Below are 26,160 nucleotides of genomic sequence, written 5' to 3' on the forward strand. Positions count from 1 at the left end.
AAGTCTGAGTCTATAAAGTCAGATTCTGTAAAGAACAATAATAATCTTTATTCTGCTTGGTTTGAAATATTACAGCACTAGAGACTCTCAATAGCTACCTAAATACTGTATATTGTGTACTATATATAATCCCTTATTATAATAGCATGCTTCACAATAGCAATTTACTTATATGAACCAGCATAAGCAGGCTATATTAAATGTACGCATCAGGCATGAAAATAAATACTTGATATGCCTGAACACATTATAGACAACTGTAATTCACACCATAAATATGATATGGATTGCAATATTGCATATTAAGCAATCCTTTAAATACCAATCTTTGCATTTTTGCATTTTACATTTCAGTCTAGCTGGTTCCTCATCAAACCAAAAGCCGGGGGATATTCTGAAAAGCAATATATGATGTAAACATAATATTAATCTCAAACAACATATCATTGTGCTAGAAGTAGAGTAAATATCTTAGGCATCTAAATCAGTACAGCCTCATGCAAACCAAGGCATATACTGTATTAGATTTGCTCTTGCCTGAGAATGAGGATGGAGCTGATTCTCATCTGATGTTGCCAGTTGAAGTCGATGGAGCTGTGTTAATTTACATTCAGACTTTAAATGAAGTTCCCAAACTGCTCTAAGATCCTGCTAGTGTTGTATTTTACCTGCATGACTAACAGGTCTTGTTAGGCATGTTTAGTAGATGCAGTGAATGTACAGAAAAGAGTGCAGTCTCTAGAACAGAGGCAGAGAGAGACAATCCATTAACCAATGAAAGAAGCAGCTCATTCTGGTTTATTAGTCTTATATCCATAAACATTTAACCAACCTCTCCCTAACCAGGCATTTCCCAAAAACAAACGTGCAGAGCTGACTTTCATTTTTCATTTCTTTTGAAAATCTGGGAGTAAAAATAAAAGCTGCTGGAGAGCCACTAGCAATAATTTGATTCTATATCTGCAGTGGAAAATTTTAAATGGATTTTCTCTGTTCACCCACTTACGTTCAGACCCTAATTGTTCTTCTCTCTGCTTAATAGCAGCAGGGTTAGGGATTGGGGTGAGTTTGCTCACATGAGGAGGAGATCTTGGCGGAAGTCCCACTACGGAGGTGAAAAAAAATCCAATCTCAATTTGTACGTTCCTTAATGTGCACACTTCTGTTTTACAATGGAATCTTCGTTAACTGGAAAGGAACACAACACCCTGCAGAAAAGCTCTTTAGGATTTTGCAAGTTCAGGAATGTCACAGACAAAGCCAGTCAGACTACTTGTTGTAAAAAAAATGCATGTGGTGAAATCTGCACTTCGACTGATTGCAAATTGTCCACACACAGATTATGATTTTTACAAACGTGCGATTTATTCCAATTGTTGACTATTTGATACGACCACATGTCAGTCCGGGGAGTGCACGTGTACTGTTTCTGTCGAGTTACATTTGATGATCTGCCATTTGGAATTTGCTACTTGAGCTGTGTGGCGGATCACTCAAGGCATTGCAGGATTGGTTGGGATCACTGAGTGGGTAAACCTAGCTTTTCAAACTTCTTCTGCCCAAAACAAATTTAGCTTCAGCACCCTACTAATTTCAGCAATGGGCCCAACCATCACTTATTTGAACTTTCACAGGAACAAACCTTTGCCCATATGAATTTTTGCAAAAAGTGAACAAAAACCCGAGGTGCTCAAAATAGGTTTTCCTGCCCATAGACATATTGCAAACGCTGTTTCCCGGTGTGCCCCCAGTTTGAGTCCTGATCCTGGCCCACAGGAGCCTAACAGAGCACCAGAAAGTCTGATCTGTCAGTCATGAAAGCAAGTAACTCAAACTTCAGGCTTTAAAATGGCCTCAGAACCAGTTTCTCTCAGTAATTGGACTTTCAGCTGCGTGACTCAAGGTATGTCTTTGCTGCAAAAGAGGTATGATCTTAGCAGGGGTTATCTAACTCATGTTAGCTAATGAGGTTAAAACAGTAGTGAGACATGGCAACTGCCTTTTAAGTGGGGTTAGCATCTTGAGTTAAAGCCAGGAGGGGTGCCTGGATTTGAACTTGAGCTGCTCACCTCCATTAAAGCCAGACTCATAATGTCTTTGCTGCTATTAGAACAGGAGTACTTGTGGCACTTTAGAGACTGACAAATTTATTTGGGCATAAGGTTTCATGGGCTAAAACCCACTTCATTAGATGCATGCAGTGGAAGATACAGTAGAAAGTTATATATACACAGAGGACATGAAAAAATGATGTTGCCATACTGACTATAAGGAGGGTAATCAGTTAAGGTGGGCTATTATCAGCAGGAGGAAAAAAAAATCTTTGTAGTAATAATCAGGATGGCCCATTTCCAACAGTGACAAGAAGGTGTGAGTAACAGTAGGGAAAAAATTAGCATGGGGAAATAGGTTTTACTTTGTGCAATGATCCATCCACTCCCAGGCTTTATTCAAGACTACTTTAATGGTGTCAAGTTTGCAAATTAATTCCAATTTCTGCAGTTTCTCTTAGTCTGTTTTTGAAGTTTTTTTATTGGAGTATTGTGACTTTGAGGTCTGCTGTTGTAACCTCAGTTAGCTAATAAAGGTCAGCTAACCTGACTTAAGAGCACACCTTTTATCTGCAGTGAAAACATTCTCTTAAAGTGCCCTCCGACACCTCTGGTAATTCCTCAACTGGTGAAACAGTGTCCCAGAAACCTCATTCCACCATGGTTTGCTAGCCCAGGTGTTGAGTGCACTCAAGCTTCTCCACCATCAGCTGAGAAGCTTGGCAAAGAGGAGCGTTGACTGACACCTTTTCTCAAGCACCCTTTAACAAACTGTAAGCACAGCTAGAGCAGGGTCATGTCTGACACTGCCTAAGGATGGAATTCTGTTCGTTCATAACAAGGGTTTAGGGGTCTGGGAGGACACGTCAATCTCCTGCATTTGCTTCCTTTAGGAAGGGCTACCAGCATGCCCATAAGGTGAAAATTTCAGGGCTGACTGCTCCACACCAGCTGGCTTCTGGGTACTAATTGACTTCCCCACCTCTCCTTTCAATATGTTGCTGGGATAAGGTTTTGTTTGCTTGTTCCCAAATCTACCATATATTTCTTGTGTCGATTCTCTCTCCAAAAGGGCTTGATCCAATATGTTCATACTTTACATCAATGATTTTCAACCTGCGGTCTACAAACCTGTATGTCTCAGATTTCCAAAGAGGTCCTCACCTACCTTTGAAAAGTTTTAGGGGGTCCACAAATCAAAAGAAGGTTGAAACCCACAGCTTTATATAACTAGCTGGATATGTTTCTGAGACCTTACTCAGAGGCTGTCTGTGCAAATTTGTAATGATCATTTTTACAAGGAACCCCAGCCCCCTCAGTTGACTGCAGTTCTAAATTTCTCTAATACTGTTGAATGCTCTCAAAGACTCATCTACGATGAGACGGATGCTGGTTAGTGGTCCCTAGAATGATAAGAGCTATGGTCTTCTAGGTGATGTGGTGTTAGATTGGTTAGGGGGTCTGGATTCTATTCTTGGTTCCTCCTTGACCTGCTGTGTGACTTGGGGACGAGTCACCTCTCTCTGTTTCCTCTCCTACCGTTGTTTCTCTCTTGTCTATTTAGACTGTAAGTTCTTCAGAGCAGAGTCTGTCTCATATTGTTTGTACGGGGCTAGCACAAAAGGGCCCTGAGGTCAGCTGGGGCCTCTATGCTATTATAATATAAATAATGATAAATAGGCCAAGAATGAGGAACTCCTGGGGTTTCAGCCCTGGCTTTGATATAGATTCCTTGGTAGCCTGGGCAAGTCATTAAACTTCTCTGCTTCAGTTCCCTCACTGATAATACAAGGATCCTTGCCTACTTTACAGAATAGTTAATGTTAGTAAGTCCATAAAAGTGCCAGTGGATGTCACAAATCTCACTTAAGTCTGAAGATAAAAAGATTACTGGCCAAAGGAGCAGTGTGTGGGTGCGTAGAAAGTTTCTATATGCAAATCAAACAGGAGACAGTAAACAAGGAGCGCCTGAGGGCTCAGAAGGAGATGCAGAAGCAAGGAGAAAAAATGTTTCTGAAATGAAGGACACAAGAAGGCAAAGGCTTGATTGGCGAGATGTGTGTGTAAGTGCAAACAAGAAAATATTATTCTTCAAACTCTGTTCTCAGTTTCGCAGGTTACAGAAAAACCTCCCTCTCATCCTGTCTCAGCTGGCTGTTCAGTCTGTGATGGCTCCTCATTTACATTCTATTCTACATTGTTAGCTCTAAAGTTCTGGATCCAGATTTTTAAATGTGTGTGTACCTAAGTTGTGTGCGCAACTAGTACATTTACATACACAATTCAGTAGTGCAGAAACAATGCAGCTGGTCATTTACCTGTGCAAATTACTCACTTTTGTGGGAATTGGATTCTAATATCAATACCTATTTCAGGATCATTTCCCAATGGTAGAATTTTAAATAGATTTAAAAATAATAAATGAACTGTTTAAGAGCTATCAATGTATTTTTGATAAGAACTGGTTATTCCCTATAGTGCATCATGTAGGACAGTCTGTACACAGAGTACAGAGAACAGAAATGACTGTTAGGACCTATTTATTATACACCTCTACCTCGATATAACTCGACCTGATATAACACATATGTGGATATAACGTGGTAAATCAGTGCTGGGGGGGGGGGGGGCGAGGGGGCAGGCTGCGCACTCTGGTGGATCAAAGCAAGTTGGATATAATGCGGTTTCACCTATAATGCAGTAAGATTTTTTGGCTCCCGAGGACAGCGTTATATCGAGGTAGAGGTGTATATTTATGTGAACTTTATATATTTATGCAAACCTACTTAATATGAATAGGGATGTTTGCATGTATCTTTTAAATGGCAAAGGAAACGGTTCTGTTTGGATTTACCATGTCCTTCTGAAATGGTGTGAACAGGAACACCACCATTATACTAGGGCCAGAAGGAAAAACTGACTAGAAAGTCACTACCATCAAAAGCAAAATTGCCCCATGTCATTGTTTGACCGGAGAGTGAAATGTGAACCAAGTTAACAGTCTCTCAATGCTGCAGAGGAGGTTGGATTTGAAAAGCTCGGCTGTAATAAGCTAAGGAGTGGCTAATGACAAAGCAAAGAATTGACAGACTCCTTGATAAAGATGGTGAGAGAGGTTATTGTTCAAAATTATTCTGTCGGAGGATTTGTTGCACACCCGTCCAATGACAGCAGCCAGCCTTTAGGGAAGGGTCACTCTCACATTCACTGGACATTTTCAAACCACCCTTTTTGTTCCCAACACTCCTTTGTTTTTGGAAGGCTTACCCTGGTCCCGCAGGCTACTGTGTCTGTCACCCTGCTCCCCTCACAGTCCCCAGTCCTCTCCTGCCCCCCACTCCCTCCTGCTGGCCAGAGCAGAAAGCCACCACTGCCTGGCTGCAGGGCCGCCCAGAGGATTCAGGGACCCTGGGGCAAAACAATTTTGGGGACACCTTCCATTAAAAAAAAAGCGGCAATACTATAGAATACTATATTCTTGTGGGGGACCCTGTGGGGCCTGGGGCAAATTGCCCCACTTGCCTACCCCCCTGGCCAGCCCTGCCTGGCTGGAAATAAGGTGATCGGCGCTGCTTTTCGCTCCCCTTGGGTCAGTTGTACTCCGTTCTGCCCATACGACGGGGCTTGATTTTCCTGGCCATCGCGGAGCTGAGCGAAGGGGAGACGCTGGCTGGGGTCCCGGGGATTTTTAGAGTACAGATTTCAGGCCTTCCCCCTGCCCCGACTCCATCTTTCCAAACGCAGATTCCCCCCGGCTGCAAGCAGCGCCCCCACCGCCTCTGCTCTAGCCCGGCCGCGGAGTTTTTATCGCAAAGGAGCGGAGGGCGGGGGACGGGGCAAGGTCTCTGCCGTTCCCCGTCCCGCTGGGCTGCGGGAACCCTCTGCGGCTCGCAGGCGCCCCCCACCTGGCCGCGGCAGGCAGGGGCTGGGAAGGGGAGGCAGGTCATACCCCCAGGGCCAGCCCCAGCCCCAGCCCCAGCCCCGGCCCCGCCTGCACCTGGCCGGGGCTGCGCTGCCCGTAGGGGCTCGGAGCGAGCCGGGAGCCCTGGGGGTGGTGCCGGGGCCAGGGCGGCTGCAAGCTGGCGAAGTCCCCGACGCGGCGGCCAATGAGCTTGGCGGAGGGGGCGGGCCGGGAAAAGTTTGCCGGGAGCCAGTGGCGGCGCCAGCCGGCCGGGCCAATCAGAGCGGGGCAGCCCGGCTGGGAGCGCCCGGGACCGGGCCGCCTGCCTGCGCCAGCCGGGGGAGCCGGGCAGCCGCCGAGCGCTGGCTGGGAGGAGCTGGGCCCGGGCGGCGATGAGCGCCCGCGGGCGGCTGTAGAGAGGATGGCCGGGGGCGCCCTGCGCCTGGTCCTGCTGGCCGCGCTCTGCCTGCGGGGCTGGGGCCAGCCCGACGCCACCTGCCAGCGCGTCCGCGCCGCCTTCCAGCTGCTGCAGCCGGGAGCCAAGGGGGTGCCCGAGAGCCCGGTGGACAGGTGAGCCGGAGCCAGCCGGAGAGGGGGGGGTGACAGGTGCGAGCGGCCCCGGAGCCCCCAGAGGCGGCTGCAGCCAGCGAGCCCCGACGGGGGCAGGCGGGTGCCTGGTTCGCCCCGCAGGGGGCTGTGGAAGGAGAGAAGCGGCCCCAGGGGGGCGGCGGTAGCGGCCCGGGAGAGCTCGGGAGCAGCCTGGCCATCCACGTCCTCTCGGGCCTGCGGGCGCTTCCCCGGCTGCTGGGAAAGTTGGTGGAAGTCTCCGATCCCCTCCCGCGGGCTCGCAGCGCTGCTGGGTCGGGCCAGTGCCCGCGTTCCCGGCTCGGCTCAGGGCTCTCCGACTGGGGGCAGGACGCTTTGGGTTCCTGGAGCCGGGGGCTCGGGGTTGGCTCTCGGGCCGGGTGCGTGGCTCTCCGGCCGCTGGTCCCTGTGCGGGGACCGGTCCCGCTCCCAGCTCCCGCACGGGCGGTGGCCAAGGCGCTGCTGGTCCCGGCCGGCGCTGGGCTGCTCGGAGGGAAAACGCGTCGCGTCGCTGCGGGAGTGAATTCGGTGCGGGGGGAGGCGGAAGGAGAAAGGTTTTCCCGCGTGCGCTCAGCCCCGCACCGCAGCCCGGTGCCCCTGCCCTGGCGAGCTGCTTACCCCGGAGTCACACCGCGCCGGGGGCTCGGGCAGGCGGAGCGCTCCCGCTGGAAGAGCGACCTGGGGACGGACCTGACCCGGAGCGGCGCAGCGTGCCCCGAGCTCCCCCGGCACCTTGCAGCCCTCCAGCCCCGGCTTCAGTGTGGGGAACCTGCCACGCTCACTCCCACCCGAGCCCATCCCTGAGCGGCTCAGACACTTCGGTGGCACCGGGGTCTCCAGGCCGTTTGCCAGCCGAGCTTTTGCTTTCCACTCTTGGGGTTGACTAGAGCGCGCGGGGAGCGGAAAACGGGCGCCCCGCTCTAGGAATGTCTCGGGTACAAGTACACGAGAAGCCGGAGCTGAGGAATTGCCAGTTCACTTCACGTGGGCCGCCGCCGCTGCCGCTTTTGTAGCGTGAATGCGCCTCCAACAGCCGATCTCTGACACTTACAGAAAACGGGGACACCCAGCTCCCCACGTTCTTACCGGGCCGTGACAGGGAAGAATTGCGTTCATTGTCTGTGGCCTTCTGCAGTGTCCTGCCTCTTCTGCGACATCCAGCGTATTGGGATGGAGAAGAGATCGCTTTGATTCCCCTGCTGCGGTTCACAAACTCTGCGGGGAAAAACAGACTCTTCACTGTACCTACAATTTATACAGCATCCCTTTTTGACCAGCACCGGAGGAAAAGCCAGTGTCAAGTGTGTTGGTAAGAGACAGGAAGAGGAGAAAAAGAAGGAAAACCTGCAGTAAGGGTTCATCAGTATTTCCGAGTTCAGTGATCATGCAAATTTATATCCCAGCCAAGGTGTAGTGAATTCTCTTGTGTAACTTCAAATGGAATAACTAGTGTATAGTTTGTTGCTGTTATTTAATAGCAGAAAACCATAGCTGCAGTTGCATGCTAGTTTTTAAACAGCAGTGCCCACTTGGCTCTTACGGTTCATATGCAACAGCACACTAAAAATGCATTCTTAATTATGCTGAACTGGGTCAAAAGAAAGACTTTTTCAATAATTGTCATAAAACGGAATTAGTGATGAGCTTTTTTTTTTTAAAGCTCTTTTATTTAGGAAAGATTTAGATTAACTGTTAAGGATGGCTATTCATGTCTTCTTTACCCAAATCTATTTGATGTCCTTTATACAAACACTGAACAGCATAAAAACCAGGTGTGAAATTAGTCCCCTGGAAGAGTAACTCGCTGCAACCAGAAAGCGAGACTGGGCTCCAACACGAGCGAACAGAACACTTATAAGTCACAAGGTCTGGTTTCCTTGTGGTGCCCTAGGGCACCCTGTATCTTAGCAGTACCCAGTCACATCTCCAGGGGTATGGAACCTGTCGTCATGCTTTGTCTATCAGAATGTTTGCTAGGTGGCAGCTTGGGACATACAGTCAGCACCGGAGAGGAAATCGTTATCTGCAAAGCATCAGTAAGATTAGCCCCGTCATCCCTTCTTTAAGCTGTAGGCAGAGCTCAGTTTTGAAAAATGAGACTTAGCAAATGGTCAGGTTATAATGTGACCTAATGATTTCTGATACTCAAATGGATAAGAAGAGCTAATGGAGAAGGGGGCCTCTGATCCGGGGCTTGTGAAAGCAGCAAGAGTTTCGCCGCTGGCTTCAGTTAGCATCAGGATTCAGGCCGCAGTTCAGTGACATGCTTACGTACATGCCTGACATTGAAGGTGTGAATTGTACCACTGAGGTCAGTGGGCCCTTAAGTTAGAGGCACCCACAAGAGGGGCCTAAACCCAGAACTTTTACATCTTCGAGGTGGCTACTATGAATGCATGGGGAACTCCTTCTCAAAGCACTTCCTATGGACTCTTGCTGTGCAGTTGCAGGCCAGGGCCGGCAAGGGAAATTGTAAGCATGTGAAGCTGCACACGAGGAGCAGCTACAGATGCATTTTTAGTGCTTACATACAGATCTACACAATCGGATCAGTTCTGGCCTAAAGTAGAAGGGCTGTAGCATACCTTTGTCGAACATGTTGTATTAGTATGTGATAGACGTTTATACATACGAAGAGCTGTTAAAACCCATAGGTTGTACATTTGCAAATCGCCTGGGTATTAGTTACAGATTAATGGCTGCAGAGGGCATGTTACCCTTCCTCTCAACTCTTGCACTGTGAGAAGTCTCTCTCCAATTTTTTTACCTTTTAAAAAAATGTACATGGGGGAAAAAAACTGAAATTCACACTCTTTAAAGTCCCACTTTCTCTCTCAAAACCAGTCTAGTTCTCTACCTGTCCGCCATAAGGTTTGCTGCTGTGCTTTGGGGAACCGTATAATAGTGGACCATAAAACATTGGAGCTAAAACATTATTGTATTACAGTAGCGCTCTTGTGCTAGGCCGCATACAAACATACGGCAAAGAGACAGTCCCTGCCCTGAAGAGTTTACAGTCTAAGCATAAAAGACAAGAGACTCCAGGTGCAAACAGTTATCAGCTAGGGGAGGGCAAAGGAACAATGGGGTGATCATGAGCAGCATGATAAGCAGTGGTCACAAGTAAAAATGCTTGTCTTAGTTTCCATAGCACCTTTCATTGAGAGTCTCATGGCACTGGCCATACTATAGATACAAGAATGGCTCACCCATCTCTGAGATGCAGAATACTTCAAGCATTTGGGACAGGAAGTGGAGAAGAATACGTATGTGTCTAGTTTGAGACTTCAGAGTATTGGTCTTAACCTCTGTGAGTTCTGAGTCCTTAGCTAGACAGAACTTTGTCATTTTTCAGCAATGTCTTAAATGAGTGATAGTCGTTGGAGAGAACATAGACCCAAATACTGGTGGGGTCAGGACATGTTCTTCTCTCCTGTCCCCCACTCCTACTTCCCCCTTTCCCAGATTTTTGTGCTATCCAGTTATGTTCCCTTCAGAACAGCTGCCTGCCCTCCTAGCTTTTTCATGCAGTTGCACCTTTTGAGGGAGTGTATTATGTGCCATGCATGACTATAAATACATTTAGGACTCTTTTTATATTTCTAGTCAGAAACCATATTTGTTTGAATGTCACTTCCTCCAAGTACTTAAAGTTAATTATCTGCATCAGTAAGTGTAATCTGGCTGACAGGCAGGCTTTGCATATCCAGCGAACTCTCTGAAGTGTGCTAAGTGAGTTTATAGAGATAACATAGAACAGGCTGCAGCAGCTAAGACTGGGCAGAGAAACAAAGTCTGTTAAAGAGGAAACTCTACCCCAAAGTTTGCGTTTGATGTCGGTGGCAGTTTCGTTGTGGAATTTGGCTCTTAGGTGTTAGGCTGCGGTCTTTAAACCAATCAGATGCTTGGGAATTGATGGGGAGGGCTGAGGGTTCCCCCTTCCCTCCCACACTGTCCAGCCTGACATTGTCATGCAGTGGGTGGATTTATTCCCCCGCCCCTTGGCAAGCAAAAGACCAGTCAGCCAGGAAAGAAATGTTGAAGGGAGTGATAAGTTGTAGCTCCAAATGGTCTCCGTCAGGGAGATAAGTTATGTGGCCCCAAAGATTACTGCCTGGTGCTATAAAAATCTGGCAACTGCATAGGAGCTTCCCAAAGGAAAACTCATTGCAGGCAAATCTCCTGGGGAGCTTTCAGCAGCCTGATTGAAACCTCCCCTTTCTAGCAGGAGATGAGAGAGGACTCCACCTGGCCCTCCTTCCACTGGGATGTTGTGTTGCATGGGATTCCAATCAGCTTTGTGACCCTAGTGGTGTGGGAAGAGAAAAGGACCCAAATCCAGTCTCAGAAGTGGTTGAATGCCAGGAGATGGATGTTTACTATCCCCTGCAGTTCCCTCACTTCCCATTGCAGAACTGGTTTGTATTTTGTTCTTCTGCAGCAGGATGAACTTTCCCTGGACAAGTTGGCTTTCATATACTGGTAGCCATGACTTTGAAGCCTTAAGCCACAGATACAGATGCAAAATTGGTTCATAAAGTTCTTCCCTATATATACTGCTCGGTGAGCAGGCATTCTCCCTGCCTGCTCTGCAAACACAGTTTACATGCTTATAGAGTCTAAAACTTGCCCCTTTTCTGGAGGCTGAATTATTAATGATGAAATCAATCAATAAAGTAAGTTCAGGTCTTTCATGCTCCTGAGGCTTGGCTGCTCCTAGAGTTCCTCACTGCAGACTGCTCAGCCCTGACACTAGATCCTCTTTCCCCTAAGAGCCCTTTCCACCTCCCTTATTTTCAGGCAGAGTTAGAAGCCATTTATCTTGGCGAGTCTGTAGAATCTTCTTAACTCTTTACTAGCTGTACCAGTAACTCCTAACAGAGTGGGTGTTTACCTGAAACACTGCCCACTTCTAACAATCACAAAGTTACAACTTATCAGCTGTAAAATGGATTTTTTGTATGCCAAAGTACAGAAACTGGATCATAATTCAAGTAATGACTATTTGCTTAGACTTTGGATCTGACCCATATTGGATGCCTCTGTAAGAGTAATGACACTTCAGAGCATCCTCTGCTTCTAGTGCCAGCTGCATAAATCTCTGTAATAGGAGAAACATCACTCAGTAGTATTTTCTAACCTTCTGTTTATTGCTTTTTTCCCCTTCGTACATCTGTCAAATAAAAACCAACAACACAAGTTCTGAAATTCCCTGTCACAAGTCACCAGAAACTGTCAATTTACATTTAATATCAACTTAGAGAAATTGAGTATTTAAATAACTTACCTAAACACATTTTTAAAGCAAACCAGACACAATGATTTCTAGGAACTTCGCTTTGCTTTATGTGCAGTTGTATCTCATGGCAGACAGAAGAAATAGTGTGGTGTTAGTACTTCAGGGTTACAGACCCGGGGTCTCTGGATCCATTGTCACTTTGGTGGAGTGCCCTAAAGGTACAGGTATCCATGCACGTAGCTCTGGTTCCAGGATCACACTCTGGAAATGTAAGTAAGTTACCCATTGTAACTTTAATACGTCTCAGGAAACAGAAACAATATTAATTGAAGGAATCCATTAGAGAGCAGAAAGGTGGATTAAGCTTCCGAATGGCATTATGTTTTCTGTGACACCAGAGCATGTGATGGCATATTTGATAGCACTTAGAGACCTCCTGACCTAGCTACCATCAAAGAGAGTTTATTACTCAAGGGAGCAGCATGGAGTAATTTATGCTAGAATTTAGATTGATTTAGAGAAGAAATTCTTTTTACGTATTGGGGAGTGAGGGGTAAACACTGAACACTGGGGCCTCTTCAGGAAGATCTTAAGATGCCAAATGAGTTTTTCTCTGATGTATAGATATTTTTAAAGATCTTTTTGAAACGAACATTGAATGCAAAAGCATGAGCTGATGTGGAATTCTGTGCTGGGATAACTTACATCACTACATAAAACAGTAATAAGTAAATTAATTGTCTGTCCTGTATTTTCTCTACTATCTTTATTTATCTCTTCCTTTGTCATTTTTGTGTCGATTTTATCTCTCTCTCTTCCAGTAGCTACTTGGATTCTGTTTTTTGCAGGTGTTGGCTTTTTTTGTTTTTTAACCTTTCAGGTCAGTTTGTGGATAGGTTGGTAGATTGGTAAACTTTGGCATAAGTTTCCAATGTGGGTGTCTGAAGTTAGACTCCTAAAGCTATATGCAGGCACCTAAATAGAAGTGGTCTGATTTTTTTTTCCGAAGTGCTAAGCACCCATAGCTCCTAGTTAAATCACTGGGATTTGTAGGTGCCTCAGTCAAACCATTTTTATATAGGTGCCTAAATATGCCTTTAGCTGTGGGTCCCCAGGTTAGAAAGCTTGCCTTTGGTAACTAATGCCGTATTAGAACATCATCCTGTAGCCACCCACAGGAGCTGTGCCTGCTTAATAAATGACGTAAATGGCTGAATCTGCATGTTTCACCCAGTTGGGTCTGAGTGTTTAGACCAGGGATGGCTTTATGTATTTTGCTGCCCCAAGCACGGCAGTCAGGCTGCCTTCGGCAGTGTGCCTGTGGGAGGTCAGCCAGTCCTGCGCCTTCAGCGTACCCGTGCCGAATTACTGGTGGACCTCCCGCAGGCAAACCACCAAAGGCAGCCTGACTACCACCCTCACTGCGACCGGCAGACTGCCCCCCGCGGCTTGCCACCCCAGGCACATGCTTGGTGCGCTGGTGCCTGGAGCCGCCCCTGGTTTAGACTCACTTTCTGAAAAACCACAGAACTCATTTGATCTTTCCAGGCAGAGAGAGGTCTGCTTCCTCCCTCTTGTAGAAATAACCTTTTCTGACTCCTGTGAAATTTGCTTGGGAATCTTGTCTTTCCTTGAGTGCTGCTGGCAATCTTAGCACAGACACAGGATGTGGGAGGTTAAGCCTGTTAGTTAGAAAACAGAATGTGGCTTCCTAAAATGTATTGGTCCAGATCTTATCCCAGTTCTGATGCAGCTTGTGAACTTTCCTAGTTATCAACCCTGGTGGGTGCTCAGTGGAAGGGGGGGGAACTTTCAGCCATATGTATCTCAGGGGCACAGCTTCTCAAAATTGTGCAGGGGAATGGGTCCTCTTTCTTGGGAACTCTTTGCCTTGACCATCCTGGCACAAGCCATGCTGCCATTGCATCCCCTAGTGGGCCTTGGCCAGCCCCTGACCTCTCCATCAAGTCCCCTGTGATGGAGTCAGCAGTAACTCCATTGGGTGTTCTCTTGTAGCTTTAACAATGGTTGTCCCATGGAGGCGCTCTCCTTAGGCATCCCCCTAAAGCAACAGAGCGCGGATGTTAGGGAGACCTTTGAGCTTGTGGGAAGGGGATGAAGTCGCATTGGGCCCCCTCCCGTTCCTCTGGTGGTTTTAGTGCCATAAGAGTGGGATTTTTGCTCAACTTCCCTTTCCTCCTCAGTATGCTGTGAAGTGGGATGGGAAGGTGCTGATTCCACCCTTCCAAGAGTGAGGGAGTGGGAGAGTCTCTGCCTTGTTCCATGTAAAGGCTGAGGAATATCTGTCTGGCTAGAAATATTCACGAGTGATTACATTGTCTTCCCCTCCCTTCATGGAATTCAGTTTCCAGTGCTCCTAGGTCCTTCCCTTTGAGAGAGGCAAGCACAGAGGAGCTCAGAGGAGATTAACACCTGGCTTCCCGGAGTAAGGTATTAAAAGTGGCCCACTGAGTGGAAAGCCTGGGTTTGTGGGCACTGGAACGGAGCCGGGGAACAACTTTAAACAAACATTTCCTGTTGGCCTCCCGCACCATCGCTCAAGGGGGTGCTTGCTTTGTACCTTGTGTCTCTTTTTTTAAAAAAATCTGAGTAGGACTAATGATGCTTTCATCCAGGCTACTTTTCCATTTAACCTAGCACAATCGTTTAAGATCTTAGTTTACTGGAGAATTGAGTTTCTGTTCTTAATTATTTCAGGCCTGCAAGTTGCTCTCTAGATAGTAAAGAGCAGGAGGAGAACCCTAGAATTTAGTAACCTCCTAAGGCAATAATTTTATAGTGAAATCATTTCCCCCCCGGGGTTAATTTTAACAACATCCTGAATATTGTTGTTCTGGGACTTTCTGATGCCTCTAGGACACTGTGTGTAATTAAAATACATATGTTGTGTACACACGTCTGTAAGTCAAACTCCATGTTCTGAAGGTGTAATTTAAATGAGCATGGGCTACTGTTGAGTAGAGAAAAATAAAATCAATGTACTTGTGTCTTCTTTATAACCTCTCATTAAAATGCTTTTTATAGCACTGTCATATTGTTGTGGCAATTGTGTGCCCAACTTTGCAAGACTTGAATAAGAATCCAGCATCAGACAGTCCTGCGAAAGAGGAGATGGTGCAGAGAGTAAGGGATAATAAATATCCCATGTGGTACCCATACTGTTCTGACTTTAATCACCTGTTCAGTGAGATTGGTTTATAATTTATATCTTTTTAATTAGGTTTAAAAAAAAAAACCAGGTAAATGGGCACTTGACCTGTTTTCTGAACAGCTGCATTTCCCTTCTCACAATGTCAAGCATTAATATTCAGTGACAGATGCTGAATCCCTTTCTCATGCGGTTTAAATAACTTTTTATTAAACATAAAATATTGCACTGGCAAGGGAAAAAATATCCAAACCTAAGTTGTTAAAAGTGTGAGCCAGGTTTGTCTCTCTGACTAGTCACCCTAAAGTATTCAGAAGAAGAATGCTCTCCTTTTGTGCGGTGTTGGTAGTAAAAACAAGACCCATGAAGGAATGCCTGAGCAGCAGGACTTGGTGCAGTGCCCCTGAATCTCTGTCCAAAGAACCCTCCTTGACCTGTTGTCTGTGAAGGCGGTTGCAATGTGACGTTGCTCAACTTCTAGAGCTAGATGCTCATCTTGTAGCCTGTGCGTAAACCTGGAGTAACATCAGTGTGCTTACTGTAACTCTAGGCCACCATGTGCAATTCGATGTGGATGGACAGATGGACGTTGGTGCCCCTGGAGGGCCCTGCTGAAATTAGTGGCTATCTGCCTGTCTCTGATGGCAGGATTGGGGTCATGCTCTGGTGTGACCGAGATCAGAATTTGGTCCTTAAGCCCTTGGTAAGAATTTGACATCAACTGCATGGAGACGATGTGGTTGCGGTAGCCCCTGATCTACTAAACGCTCCTTCATGGCCGCAGTTCTCTCTCAGCGAGAATTTGAATGACGTGCTGAGTAGCAGTTGATTGAAGAATGAAGTTTAAAATTCCAGTGTCAAAGTGGTGAAAACTAGTAGTGGAGATGGCTGCAGTTCTAGAAATGCCGTAGTTCTGTTTGCCGTGAATGTGTGCAAAATTACTGGAGCATTTACACTCCTATTCCCCAAGATGGCATAAATGCCACAGCACTGTAACATTCCTTCATCTGTACACATCTACCTACGGGGCCAGATCCTGCAGCCCCTTAGCCGCAGGAATAGTGTTCTGCAAGGTCAGGTGCGCACGCCTAATATTGTCCAGCTAGAAATGGAAAAAGACGAAAAGAAGATCAATACTTGAACATCTAAATGTGTTTTTAAATAAACCTGTCAGGGTAACTTCCTAGAGATTTTTCTCTCCACAACGAAATTATGATGATCTATAACGAAGGGAAGAGCTCATTTGCAGGGCTGAGAATAGCATTACAAGGTGCAGTGGTCTGAAACTAAAAAAAGGAAAAATGTTGGTTGGAAGATAAAACAATCCGAACAGTAAGGACCATTAAGCAATGGAATGATCTGAACTATCTCCCCAGTCAGGAGCCATCACTGGAGATATTTAAGGGTTAGATAAAATACTCACAGTAGCACATCTGTAGGGGGTTGGGTTGGATGACCCATGGGACTTTGTAGTCCCTCTAATGTAGGACTCCAAGAATATGCAGTAATATATTAAATGCCTATCTGGGTCGACCTTACGCTTGTCATATGTTGCCAGATGTTCATCCCCTCAAGGGTGACCAGATGTCCAGTTTTTAAAGGGACAGTCCTATTTTTTGGGACTTTTTCTTATCTAGGCGATTATTGCATCCCCCTCGCCCCATCCTGGTTTTTCACAGTTGCTATCTGGTCGCCCTGTCCCCTCACATCAGTACATTGCTGGATGAGCGGTTCTTGATCCTGTGACAAAGTTCCTCCTCTACCTTGGTGGGTCCTGCGCTTACTGGCAGATTTGCTCACCTCAGTGATCTTCCCCACAGTCTGGGTCAACTCCTCCTGTGTCTGATCAGGAGTTGGGAGGTTTGGGGGGAACCCGGGCCCGCCCTCTACTCTGGGTTCCAGCCCAGGGCCCTGTGGATCGCAGCTGTCTATAGTGCCTCTTGTAACAGCTGCATGACAGCTACAACTCCCTGGGCTACTTCCCCATGGCCTCCTCCAAACACCTTCTTTCTCCTCACCACAGGACCTTCCTCCTGGTGTCTGATAACGCTTGTACTCCTCAGTCCTCCAGCAGCACAGCCTCTCACTCCCAGCTCCTTGTGTCTCTTACTCCCATCTCCTCACACGCACTTCCTCTCCTCTGGCTCCCCCCTCCCTGACTGGAGTGAGCTCCTTTTTAAACCCAGGGGTCCTGATTAGCCTGCCTTGATTGGCTGCAGGTGTTCTAATCAGCCTGTCTTCCTTAATTGGTTCTAGCAGGTTCCTGATTACTGTAGTGCAGCTCCTGCTCTGGTCACTCAGGGAACAGAAAACTACTCATCCAGTGACCAGTATATTTGCCCTCTACCAGACCCCTGTCCGCCACTGGTCTGGATCTGTCACAATCCGGACTTGTATATACAGCATTTTATGCAACATCAATAATACATTGGTCTTCCATAGCACACACGATTTGTACAGCACCTCCCACAATGGAACCCTGGTCAATGGCGATACAAATAAGAGAGGCTCTCCAAGCTCTTCACAAACAAGCCTTAACAGCTGGGGAGGGGGGTAGAAAAGCAGTTTGTTCACCTAGAAAATGGGGATAATAAGAAAGTCGACAGAAGAGTTTTCAATGGCACAGAAAGCAGTTAACTGCTCACTTTCCATTGACTCAGAGTCTAACGCCCCTTCCCCCAGTTGACTTGTTCCATGTTACACAGCAAGACTGTACCAGTCAAGAACAGTACCCTAGAGTGCCTGACTCTGTCCTGTACTGTAGCCACTGAACTGTACCCCCACCCTTTGGGCTGTAAATAGCAACGCCTTAAACCTTCAGCATCTCACTCTGAAATTTCTGGCCTGCCCTTATTGACCTCCAGGATAGTTAATGTTGATGGCTACCACCATACAAATTTTTGGGCCATTCAAAGTAACTCCTAGCTTTTCCCCTTTTGTGTTTGCTCTCATGTGGGATACATGTGTGTCATTTGCTTAAAAGTAAAAAACCAATTTGCTATATGAAATAGCTCAGATGATCACAGTGAGGGAGGGAGGTGCCTAGATGACATTGCTGTTTTCCATTCATTTCTCTCTCTCTCTCTCTCTCTCACACAATTCTCTTCACTGCTAGATTTGAGAAATTTTTCTGTATCGGTATCAACTCTGTATTTTGTTTGAAATTAGAGCACTGACTAGCACCCTAGAGTAGCAGGACATTGAAAGCTATGCAGTAGAGTTAAACATATTGTGCTATGTACCTTGGGTTGCAGATTGACTGGGATTTAATTCTAAACCACCTTTATAAAAGTGCCTTTATGTAACAGCTTGTGTTAGTCGTATATCTTTTCATATTTCATTAAAATATTTTATTTCTTAATATTTTAGTGATTTAGGCAATTTTACAGCCTCTGTTAGTTTTTCGCGCATACGGTGTCACTATGCTTCTATGAAGTAATCGATCCTACATGTCATTAATACACTTTACCACTTTAATCAGCCTCAGTTTTAATATAACATGTAATATCTGTGTTAGTAAAAAATTTTCCCTGTGCATAAAACATGCGTTGGCAATGAAATGTGTCAGATCACCTTTTATAGTGGGGGAAAATGTTTCAATTTTCGTTTTTCCTGAGCCCTGACAATTTGAATCTTTTTTTTAATCTCCTCTTAGGAAAGTGGAAGATCAAGGTTTACATTATTTATTTTGTTCTTTAATGTTCATTTTTTTTCAAAAGTGATTTTTGACACTTGTTCGTGATTAGTTGAAAAGTGAATTTAGTAGAGATATTAAAGGAAGAACCCAACAAATATAAGGATGATTAATCCTCAGATCAGAGTGATAATTTACTGGAGTAATGTCAAAATCAGTCAGAACTTGCTTCATTTCCATTTAAAAACACGTTCTACAGACTAAACTTGAAACCACTCTTGCGAAACTAGTGGAACTGCTATGTATGACTTTGTTAAGATTGCACAATTTTTGGGCCACGGACTGCATCTTGGTACTTTGTTGGTCAAGTGCGTAGCACAATGGGAATCTAATCCTTGCTTGACAGCCTCTGGACACTACTGCAGTACAAGTAATTAATAAGTAAGACAGTTCTGGGAGATGAAGTCAAGGGTTCTCATTGACTTCAGTGGTGGTTGGATTTGGGTCTCTGCACCTCAAGTTGCTTTTTAATGGACCATTAAGTACTATGTATCCACCCAGTATTATAAACCGCAGCAGTGGATTAGATTATTTTTATGATCAAGGCTTTTGATTCTGATATGAGCTGTTTATTCTGTTTGATCTTGTGTGCCTACAATTTGCTATTGGAACATAGTTGAGGTGTGTGTGTGTGCACGCGCATGTACATATTAACGTACATGCGCGCGCGCACACACACACATACTTTATATTAAAAAAAAATGAGTCCAAGACCTGCAAAAGTGACTTGGTTTTGCCATGTCAAACAGTCATAAGATCATGAGACTTAACCTCTCTCCCTCCCCCGCAATGATTTAATACCCTAAAATATGTTGGGTTCTTTTTGTTTGCCGTTTGGTGTTTGAGCTATCAGGATTCGTGTTTTCCAGTTTTTATTTGAAACCATGAGGGCTACAAACTTATTTCAGTTTTTTTTTTTTTTTTTAATGTGAAAGTTCAGGATCTCAGCTCATCGCATGCCTCTAGGAGCTGGGGCTTTTCCAGAATGCCCAAATCACATGAGACTCACAATTAAACCAGGAGACTTGGCAACACCAAAGACTAGTGTTCTGAATATTCAGTTGGCAATACTGTAAGGGGCCTTATTTCTAGAGAGCAGGAGCTCAGCGTTTTCTAAAAATCAGGCACCTAAAAAGTGAGGTAGCTAAAATAACTTATTGTTTGGAAAACCTATTACATGTTTTTCTGCTCTGGACATTTCAGTACAAGGCTGCCCAGTGTGTGAGTACTGTTTTTCATAGACTGTGTTGTATGTGCAGTTCCGCCCAGACTTCTGCAAATAGTCCCTGATCCTGCAGTTGGGTATGTGAAGCCCACTAACTCTTATGGTGCTCCATGTAGGTGTAAGGGTCCATCCACACACATCCTGCTTGCCTCGCTCATGCCGGTCCCATGAAGATAACAGGATTTGGCTTGTAGTAATGCTCACACAGTAGGAGAAACACTGTATTTGCAGGGCCGGCTCCAGGGGTTTTGCCTCCCCAAGCAGCGCCCCCCCCCGCCCAAAAGAAAAAAAAAAAGCGTTCGCCATCTATGGCAATTCAGCGGGAGGTCCTTCGCTCCAAGCAGGAGTGAGGGACCCTCCGCCGAATTGCCACCGAATACCTGAACGTGCCGCCCTCCTCCGGAGTGGCCACCCCAAACACCTGCTTGATAAGCTGGTGCCTGGAGCCTGCCCTGTGTATTTGAATAGACTTCTCTTAGCTAACATTGAAAACTGAAAATTAATTGGTTTGTCCTAAGCCCATTCCAGTTAAGGCTGTGATTTTGGAAGGCTGGAGAGCATATGCAAATACGGTAATGCTGTGAATTGTATATTCAGTGGCACGCATTACCCCAGTGTCACAAACTCCTCTCCATCAAATCTTTGCTCCTCTTTCCTGTCAAACCCCTCATTTTCCCCACATCCTCGACCCCGATCTGGTTCTCTCCTATCTCTGGCCCTCTCCTGCCTGCTGCATGCTCCCAGTGTGCCCACAGCCATAGAGATGTGAGCAGAATGATGCTCTAACATCACTTTGCCCAACACAGCTTAGCTATGTCTCTAGGTCAAAGCAGGATGGGGGCCTGTGCTTTAAGCAGGGTTTTGGTGACTACTATCCTCAGATGGTGGGGTCGGGATGGTTCCCCTCCCGTATCCATGTTGCCTAGAATGCCTCTTCCCTCAGCTCTGCATCTGCTTGGAAGCACAGTAGGGGATGCACGAAATCTGGAGTCTTGCAGTTAAATCAGGAGACTGAATGGATCTGCCTGACGCAATTATTGCGATGGTACGAGACTCTGGAGCTGCTTTTTTCTTCTATATGCTAAAGTCAGCTTCTAACACGCTCATCTCTATATGCAGGGGCAGATCTGCAAGTGTGTGTCCCGAAGGGCTCAACCTGCTGCTCGCGGAAAATGGAGGAGAAGTATCAAGCAACGGCCCGTTTGACCATGGAGCAGCTCCTGCAGTCTGCCAGCTTAGAGCTGAAGTTCCTCATAATTCAAAACGCCGCCGTCTTCCAAGGTAAGCGTTTGGAACGACTTTCCCTTGCACGGCCATCAGGGAGCGTTATGGTGTCCCGGATGCTCGGCTTCAGGAATAAGGATTAAGGCTGAATGGGACTTTTCCCCTCTGAGCTTTGCTAGCAGCAGCCCTTGCTACACCAGGAAAGTGTAGTGTCTTATCCCCTGCATCCTCCTTCAGGGGGGCACTAGCCACTCCCCTGACCTGGGACTGCCCCTGCCAGGGCCGGCTCCAGGCACCAGCATTCCAAGCTGGTTGGGGCGGCATTCTGCAAGGGGTGGCAATCCCCCTTGTTTTGCCCCCAAGCAGCGCGCTGAATTGCTGCCGCGGGTGGGGAGGGCGGGCAGTCTGTGTGCCCTTAGGGCGGCAGGAGTGTTTCCGCGGCGTCGGCAATTCGGCGGCAGCTTCTATGTTTAGCTGTCCGGGGTGGCTTCAGCTAAACACAGAAGCTGCAGCCGAATTGCCGCTGCCGCGGAAACATGCCTGCCACCCTAAGGGCACATGGACTGCCCCCGCTGCGCAGGGCGGCAATTCGGCGCGCTGCTTGGGGTGACGAAAACTGTAGAGCCGGCCCTGGCCCCTTCCTGCAGCTTGGGGCGTGCTAGCTGCAGCATTCTGCTGGGGGTGTGGGCTGAGAGAAGGGGGTCCTCGTGCCTCCCTCTCTTTCCCACCCCCCTTTAGTGCCAATGGAGGACAAGCCGTGTAACTCTTGCCTAATTAGCGGACCTTACGGATATAGTTCCTCTCAATGGTACTAGGGAAAGATTTGTGGTGAAGCGGGTAGGGCTTCTGAGGCTTTGCGGCTGTGTTCAGGGGTCTCTCTTTGATAGCGACTGAAGCATTAAATAAATGCTCACGCGGCTCGGTCTGGGCCATGCCTTGTTGCTGAGCTGCAGTAGCTACGTGCTCGCGGCACTGTAGGTTCTCAATGGGTGGCTAATTAATTCATTGTGACAATCTGCTGTGGAAGCACTTAGTTTCTTTCTGAACTTTCATGGCGTGAGGTATCTAACGATCAAGCGGCTCAGGCCCCAGATGTGACAGTTACCACATGTGGAATAATTCACCGTTGCCAGTAAGAAATGACAAGTAGCTGATATCTGAAAGTAGCTGATATCTGAAAGAGCTACAGGTTTCTGTGCTCTGTTGCTGTTGGCTTAATGGAGGAAGTGTTCTGTAGCTTGCGGATGAATAGCATTTTGAGCCCCAAAAAGCTGTGAATGGGGCTTCCTTGCCAGTGTGTCTGAATTTTGTTTGAAATCCCCTTTGTCAGATGCTTTACGCCCCCTGGTTCCTGCCCCTTCCATAGGACAGGCGACTCAATGCACTTCTGATCTGTAGGCAGGATAGAGTTAGAGGGGCAAGCAGCCGAGCCTCCCCACCCGCCCGCTGGTGCTGGAGGAAGAACTGGGCGGTGTCGGAGCAGATTTTGGTGGGAGATGGGGTGGGGAGCACTGTGGACCAGCTGGAAAAGAGAAAGAGCTGGTTAAACCTGGGTGTGAGTGGCCCGAGGAGATACCTCTGTGAGGTCGTTCTCGGTGTCCTGGGGCATTACGGAAGAGTGATGGAAGTTTTCTTTGCTGCTAATCCCTGTTGGATGTGGAGAGGGGGTTAGGAAGAATGGCTAGAAACTGCTTCTCTAAGGCACATCATCTCCACTTTCCAATCCAAAGAGGCTGCTCTGTACTAGATCCGGTTTTCGCTTCCGAACCTTGGTAAAATTATAAATAGCCTCTAGTTTGAAAAGCATAAGGGCTCTTCTGTGGCTAATATAGAAGCTGCCCCGGACCAAGCTGATGGGAGGAGACTATCCCAGGTGTTTCTTTGGTTCTCCTAGTGCCTGTGGCTCTTGTGGCAAGGATTTCTGACCTGTGCACAAGCCCCCTAACCAGGTTTGTTTCTAAAACTGTGTTTGGATGATGCTGGAGGTGCATCAACCAGAATGGCTCCGTTTGACACTTTCATAATAGCTTTCCTCTGAGGGTCCCAGCGTACTTCAACAGCTTTAACTGCTAACACTGAACAATGCTCCTCTGACCCTATGCAAATAAGTACTGTATTATTCTGACCTGACAGATGGGTAAACTGAGGTGCACAGAGCAGACACGATTTTCCCAAGATCACAAAGCAAGTCAGTAGCAAGGCTGTTATTCCTGATGCACAGTCTCTGGACTGAACCACTAACAAACAGTCATTTCAAAGGAGTAAAGAGAGATTTGAGCATCCCTCTAATAGAAACAGTGCATATAAATTCTAAGACCAAACATTTTTTGTGATGTGCAAATACGTTAAAAATCCCTCTGTTTAGAATTAACTAAGCTGATTCTTGTAAATTCCTTCAGTATCAGACTTCATAAACCCACCATTAAATGTGTATGTGTAATAATTTTGGTGATACCTACTGCAGGCTGCAGTCCAGAATGAAAGTCTCACTGAGGTAGCTAAATACTGTCTCTGCCCATGGGAGTAGCATGTTGCTCTGTTCAGTTACCCGTGGTTTTCCCCCCTCTTTAATTTGATGATATGTTGTTTTCTCAGCAAAACTGACCTTTTGATAAACACATTTCATTGCTAGAGTATAGCAATTGGTATAGTCATTTGTGCTTGCAATTGCTCTTCTTGGACTGTCCTCAAGCAAAATCTTTTCTTCCACAGCTAATGTGAGATGAAATGATTGCGTGAATGTTGACCAGCATAGTACTGGGATTCAGTCATTCTAACTGAATAACTTTTGTACTCTGTTTTAAAAAAAAAAGAAAAAAGGCATGAGCAATCAAGCATTTTCCCAGCATGCTAGTATTCTTTGCAGAGTAACCTGCTAAGGACAGGCATCTCATTTATTTTTGACCACGTCTTGCTAAGGGCCAGATACAAAGCTTACTGAAGTCAATGAGAGTCTGTAATGAACTTCTGATCAGACCCTAACAAAAGCCCTGCTCTGGTCCAGTACTCAGCTTGTCGGCACGTGTACTGCACATTTTATTTCTCTGAAAAAAATAAATGGATCGAAGGTTTTTGGAGCCTTTTAAATGAGAATGTATTTTATGAGTGCTAAACAGAATAAGGTAAACCTCCTGGGAGAATGAGATGATGTGTACAGGAGGAACGCGAGGCATAGTCAGAAATGGTGCGTAGCTAATGAATAGGACTGGCTGGAAAACAAGAATTTCCTCTTGTGAAAAATTTTGAGATTTTAGAATCTGCTTTCATTCCAGGTTGGAATGGAACCAAGATCTTTCAAAACAGTTTGCACAGAGAGAAAAAGAGCAAGCGAGAGAGAGAGAGACTGACTAATCTTCCTTCTCCTCACCTCCTCCAAGAAAAGGCAACAGGCCAGCAGCCAGGGGGTTCATTTGGTCATGTGGAAGGTCCACCTCTGGATCAGGCAGAGTAGGGACTTGGGAGTGCGAGACCCGGGTTCTAGGTTACTTCCTTAACCGCTGTGCTATTGGCTGTTGAGGGAAGTGTCTCTCTTTAATCTGGACCAGAAATTTCATCCTGGACCTGCAAAACAGTCATGAAGAAGGTTCAGCTGAAATTGACATGGATCCATAAAAAGTTTTAATTTCAATGAATCAACATTTCCTGATGAGAAAATGTTTTGCTGAAAAATTCCCAACTAGCTCGACTAATGAAACTAATCACTGCTAGAGCAGAGCTCTGGTGATACCATTATCAAAGGGTGTATTTCTAGCTGGAGTCCAAGAGCAACTCAGTTCAATTAGCTCTGTATAAATTATTTTGGACTCAAAGAAGACTGATTACAAATGTTCAAAATTGGGTTCTTTACTTATCTTTGGAATTAAAAGCTGGTGTATATTTTATTTATTTATTTTTTTAAAGTAGAACATGGGTCTCCATTCTTTTAAAAATATTTTGGCTGGTGACACACCAAAGGCTGTGAGAGCTGCAAAAAGTGGGCCTTGACCCCACGTATGGACTTGGGAAGAGATGATGAAGGCCAAAGAAGCCACAGAAAGGCCGACTCTCTCATAGGCAGGAAGCTGTCGAGGTGATGGGGGAGAGTCTTTTCTAGAGTTGTAGTGCTTAGTGCAAGAGATTTCTTAACCCTTCTCACCTTCTGATTCCCAGTTACAGCTGTGCAATGTGTCTTACAGACTCTGGAGAATCTGCCATGGGATGGGTGTGAAAGAACAGAGATGGGTTGTCCTGCTCCTGGTGTTGGTTACTCTACTAGCAGAGGGCTTTGGGCCTCATTTATTGATGGTGTTTAGGCACCTGAAGATGCAGATATGTCTTTAGGGGCTCTGTAAAATCCATGAGGTGCCTCTCTGCATCTTTAGGCATCTAAATACCTCTTTAAAATCTGTATCTACAATCCCTTTGTATCTGCTTTGTCCTAAATTGACTCGATGCTTGGGAAGCAGAGGGTTCCATGACTCTACAAGCTGGGGGCTTCAAGAAAAAAACCAACATTGTGAGCTTTGCAATACAGTTGTGAGAGTTGGCAACACAGTTAAAAGAAAAAGCTCAAGTAATGTGTAGAGATGGGTTTTTTTTTAAAAGTTATTCTGAAAAACTGTCCCTTGTCCTTATCAGTTACTTTGACAAAATGTCACCGATTCCATGGGTCTGACCTGCGTGTCTCCTGGGAGTGGTTTGCTGGGAGGAAATAATTGTGCTGCTGCCTGAAGGGGTGTAATATGTTGGTGTGGGAACATATCCTGCCCACTCACAAAAAAGAAGAAACCCTTCAGAGTTCATTTTAATATTTGCAGCCTGACACCTGAAGGGACCATTAGCCTGACGACCAGTATCTAGCCCAGATGTTGTTTTTTTCACTAAATGTAATTTCTTCCTGCCCAAGCTCTAGCGGCCTCTCTGCTGATAAAGATCAGGGGAAATTGTCTGGCATTCACAAAAATCTCATCCAGGCATATCTGTTACAGTGTTCACTTAGCAAGGGTTATTAGATTATTCGAGTTTTAGACCCTTGAGCTCTTCCTTTATTGCAGGTTTAAGAAAACACAGCAAAAAAACAATCTTCACAAAAT

General features: G+C 46.1%; 1 protein-coding gene across 1 annotated transcript in view; it reads left to right on the top strand.

The window, feature by feature from the left end:
* Positions 1 to 6,373: 6,373 nt before the first annotated feature.
* The window catches only part of GPC3 (glypican 3), a 275,530-nt gene continuing 255,743 nt past the window's right edge, over positions 6,374 to 26,160 (top strand). Inside the window, exons 1-2 of the mRNA XM_030576108.1 lie at positions 6,374 to 6,516; positions 20,979 to 21,145. Of these exons, the coding sequence (XP_030431968.1) occupies positions 6,374 to 6,516; positions 20,979 to 21,145 (310 nt within the window). The remainder of the gene's footprint in view (positions 6,517 to 20,978; positions 21,146 to 26,160) is intronic.

The sequence above is a fragment of the Gopherus evgoodei genome, chromosome 9, assembly GCF_007399415.2.
Source record: "Gopherus evgoodei ecotype Sinaloan lineage chromosome 9, rGopEvg1_v1.p, whole genome shotgun sequence".
NCBI classification, from domain to species: Eukaryota; Metazoa; Chordata; order Testudines; family Testudinidae; genus Gopherus; species Gopherus evgoodei.